Source organism: Oryzias melastigma, linkage group LG4 (assembly GCF_002922805.2).
Source record: "Oryzias melastigma strain HK-1 linkage group LG4, ASM292280v2, whole genome shotgun sequence".
Taxonomy (NCBI): domain Eukaryota; kingdom Metazoa; phylum Chordata; class Actinopteri; order Beloniformes; family Adrianichthyidae; genus Oryzias; species Oryzias melastigma.
In genome coordinates this window covers 12,567,770-12,571,830 of record NC_050515.1, presented here as the reverse complement: position 1 = coordinate 12,571,830, position 4,061 = coordinate 12,567,770, and the positions used below count along the sequence as shown (strand labels likewise).

Below are 4,061 nucleotides of genomic sequence, written 5' to 3'. Positions count from 1 at the left end.
TTTGTGCTCTGGTGCACAGAAATGGTGGAAGATGAAGGGCCCGCTCCAAACTGTTACCACTAAGGTTGGGAGCATTGTTCAAAATGTTTTAGCATCCTGAATCATTGAAAGTTCCTCTCACTGGAACTAAGGGGTCTGAAAAACAGGCCCACACCATCATTCCTCCTCCACCAATGCAGTCTGAAACGTCCCGTTCTCCTGCAACCTCCAAACCCAGACGGTCCATCAGATTTCCAGATAGAAAAGTGTGATTCCTCCATCCAGAGATGACGTCTCCACTGCTCTAGAGTCCAGTGACGGCATGCTTTACACCACTGCATCCACACTTTACATTGTACTTGTTGGTGTGTGGCTGGATGCAGCTGCTGCCATGGAAACCCATTCATAAAGCTCTCTGTGTACTGTACTCATGCTGATCTGAAGGTCATATGAAGGTTGCAGCTCTGCAGCCACTGACTGCAGAAAGTCTATGACCTCTGTAGACTTTCAGCATCCTGGCTGAGTTGTTCCCAAACTCTTCCATTTTGTGTGGAATATTTAGGACATTTCAAGACTGGATTTGTTGCTCAGGTGGCATCCTATGACAGTTCAACACTGAAATCACTGAGATCCTGAGAGCAAAGCATGCTTTCACTAATGTTTCCAAAAACAGTCTGCATGTCTGAGGGCTGATTTTATACACCTGAGGTGAAAACCAAACCGATTAGGACTCCTGATTCTGATCATTTGGATGGGTGAGCCGATACTTTTGGTCACATAGAGTATGTTTATGACTTATAAACATAGACACATCTTCAAGTCAAAAAGGCAAACATCCCAAAAGCAGCAAGACTCACACTCCTCTGAAACCCTTAGCTCTATTTCAAATAATCCTCTATGTGGACTCTAGGAGCAGTGAAGACGATTCTTTTGTTGTGGAATCAGGTTCATCTGATTTTTTACTTTTATTTTATTCATTTATTCATTTTAATCTATTTTACTCCTTTTACATGTTTAACTCCAGTGTCTTCCTCTGAGGGATCCTCCACATGAGTGATTGACCTTTCTCAGTGAACAGGGTCGCTGCAGTGGGATCCCCCGGGTCTGGCTCTTTGCTTGGATCTGGGGGGTCCTGTGGTAGCGTACTCTGTGAACTTGATTGGGGGTCACTGGTGTGGACAAGTCCCAAAAATATTGTTTCCTCAATGCAGTACAAGCCAGATTTCTAGATTTATGCTTTACATCCTTTTAGTATTTATTTATTCATGTATTTATTTATTTATTTTTTTTTTCTTTCATGGTGTGCCGATATGTCGATGTGTGTTTGTGCGTGTGTGTGGAAGGGTGGGGCTTGTGGGTATTATCTTTTGTTTTTAAAATGTTATTTTTTTTATTTTTTTTTTTTGTGTTAAGCACTTTGAGTGAAATTATTTTTTTTTTAAAGTGCTATACAAATAAAGTTTGATTTGATTTGATCTTCTCAGATTCCTCCTATGATGAGGATATGCCGGTACATGGAACAGTTTTTATGGAAGTTTTTTAGTTCCATCAGACTCTGAAATTTTTTCCCCCTGAATTTTTATTCTGAATTTTTTAAACCTATGATTTTTTTTCTGAATTTTTTTAACCTCTGAACTTTTATTCTGATTTTTTTAACCTCTAAGTTTTTATTCAGAATTTTTTAACCTCTAATTTTTTTTTCTGAATTTTTATTCTGAATTTTTTTTATTCCTTGCTTCTTAAACAGCAAAATTTTATCCTCCCAAAAATATTTTCTATCTTAAAAAATATGTGTTGGATTACGCAACCAACTGCACTATGTGATTACCTTTTAAAAGTACCAAAATCAAAACAAACACCCCCCACATCGGTATTTTGTCATTTATTGCCCCAGTCTATTTTCTAAAAGCATTTATTTACCTGAATTGAACAGTTTTGGGATTAAAAAAAAAGAAACAAACAAATAAGCCGAGAGTTGGAATTGAACCAGCAACCTCTTGGTTGCTAGAGCGGGAGTTTAACCGCTAGGCTATCTGAAAACCGGAAGTAGTTCACACAGCTCCATGGATACATTCCATGGATTACGCAACCAACTGTACTATGTGATTACCTTTTAAAAGTACCAAAATCAAAACAAACACCCCCCACATCGGTATTTTGTCATTTATTGCCCCAGTCTATTTTTTAAAAGCATTTATTTACCTGAATTGAACAGTTTTGGGATTAAAAAAAAGAAACAAACAAATAAGCCGAGAGTTGGAATTGAACCGGCAACCTCTTGATTGCTAGAGCGGGAGTTTAACCGCTAGGCTATCTGAAAACCGCAAGTAGTTCATACAGCTCCATGGATACATTCCATGGATTACGCAACCAACTGCACTATGTGATTACCTTTTAAAAGTACCAAAAGCAAAGAGCTTGAATTTACTTACAGAGTTAATGCAAGAGAAGCATCTAACTGTCTGTAGTGTTTTCAGATTGAACAAATAACACCTCAATTTGAGTAAATACTCGCACAATTTGTGCTGGAATCTGCTCAATCAGGTAACTGTGTAAACAGTGAACCGCCTCGTCACACCTCCCTCCTTCATCTGAGAGCAGATAAGTCATTAAAAAACAAAATACTTGCAGGATTTTTTGTTGCATTGTTGATATTTTTTATATTTATTACAGTGTTGCTTTTGTTTACTTTTTTCACTAGTGACTTTGATATTTTATTATTTATTTTTTTTATATGTTTGTGGTTCTGTTATAATTACATTTCTGTTAGGATTTTGCTTCTTTTTTATTTCACTGGTTTCTGTTAGCATATTATTAATATTAATGTTCTGTATTTGATAAATGCTCAAAGATTGCTTCAATTAGCTAATAAACATTTATTATTTGTTTAAAGTCTCAGTCATGTGTTTTATTATACATGTATAACAAAAAAAGTTATATTTCCAAAATTATTCTATAAAACAACATTTCAAGAAAATAGTATCTGTTTTGATTTTGGCGGTTCTAGCCCTGTAATTGTTTGGTATTGGATCGATACCCAAATTCTGAGCATCACCTAATCCTATTTTGGAGTAATGACCCCTAAAATATTCAGTAAAAACTGCAGATTATTCTTTTACTCCCGTGGATCCTCATGTTGAGTGTTCTGTTTGGTACCTGCTGTGGCTGTGTTGATGGCAGTTCAGGCTCTTTGTCCACATTCCCAATGAATGCTTCCTGGAATACAACAAATGATAATTTCAAAATCATGACCATCTTTTTAAGATGTTGGAAGAAAAAAATATTGTAATAAATTAGAACCTGAACTGGAGACACTAAAATGTGCTTTTCAATCCCAGAGGAAACATTCTGAAAACACAGAAGAACATAAAGATTTAAGAGCAATCAAACAAAAAGACAGGCTGTTATTATCAGGTGTTCTTCTGACTTGTGCTTTTGTAGGTTCATCTGAAGGCTTTGGGTCAACTTGCTGGCAAACTTCTTTAATGTCAAGAAGAACTGGATCTGCCTGGAATGCACAGATGAAGACTCAGCAAACAAACTCACATAAAAAAGAATCCCCCAAAAAAGACATAAATGTCATTTAAACCATATCCTGTTTTCATGTTTATGTTAATTATATATAATAAATATTTCCTATTTATTTATATTAGTTATTAAACATACAGTCAATGTAACATTTAAAAAGACAATTTATAATTATTTGACCATCCTTTTATTTAATAAATCCAATGTTTGTAGAACTCGAAATATATCTGTGTACTATTATGATTAAGTGCACTGTTAGGAATATGGCATCATCTTTCACTCTTTTTCTTTATTATTTTATTTCTAATCAATCTGTTTGAAATATATGTTTTGAACTTATTTATTGTCCTATTTCTTAGTGTTGTAAGTTTGAAATAAATCAATAACAAATCACATTACATCAAAGGACAAAAACATTGAGCACTTCTTCAACCAAATGTTTGCCACTGCTTTTAAAACGTTTAAAGATCTACATCAACTATTTTTTGTTCTATTTTAAAAGCGTCCCCAGGGGAATTTTAATTAAGATCAAGCTGTTTTTAGCCCAAATCAAA

General features: G+C 35.1%; 1 protein-coding gene across 1 annotated transcript in view; it reads right to left on the bottom strand.

The window, feature by feature from the left end:
* The window catches only part of LOC112150626 (disabled homolog 1), a gene marked incomplete in the record, with an annotated part of 11,933 nt that overhangs the window by 1,985 nt on the left and 5,887 nt on the right, over positions 1-4,061 (bottom strand). The window contains 3 exon segments of the mRNA XM_036211524.1: positions 3,136-3,195; positions 3,280-3,327; positions 3,407-3,487. Of these exon segments, the coding sequence (XP_036067417.1) occupies positions 3,136-3,195; positions 3,280-3,327; positions 3,407-3,487 (189 nt within the window).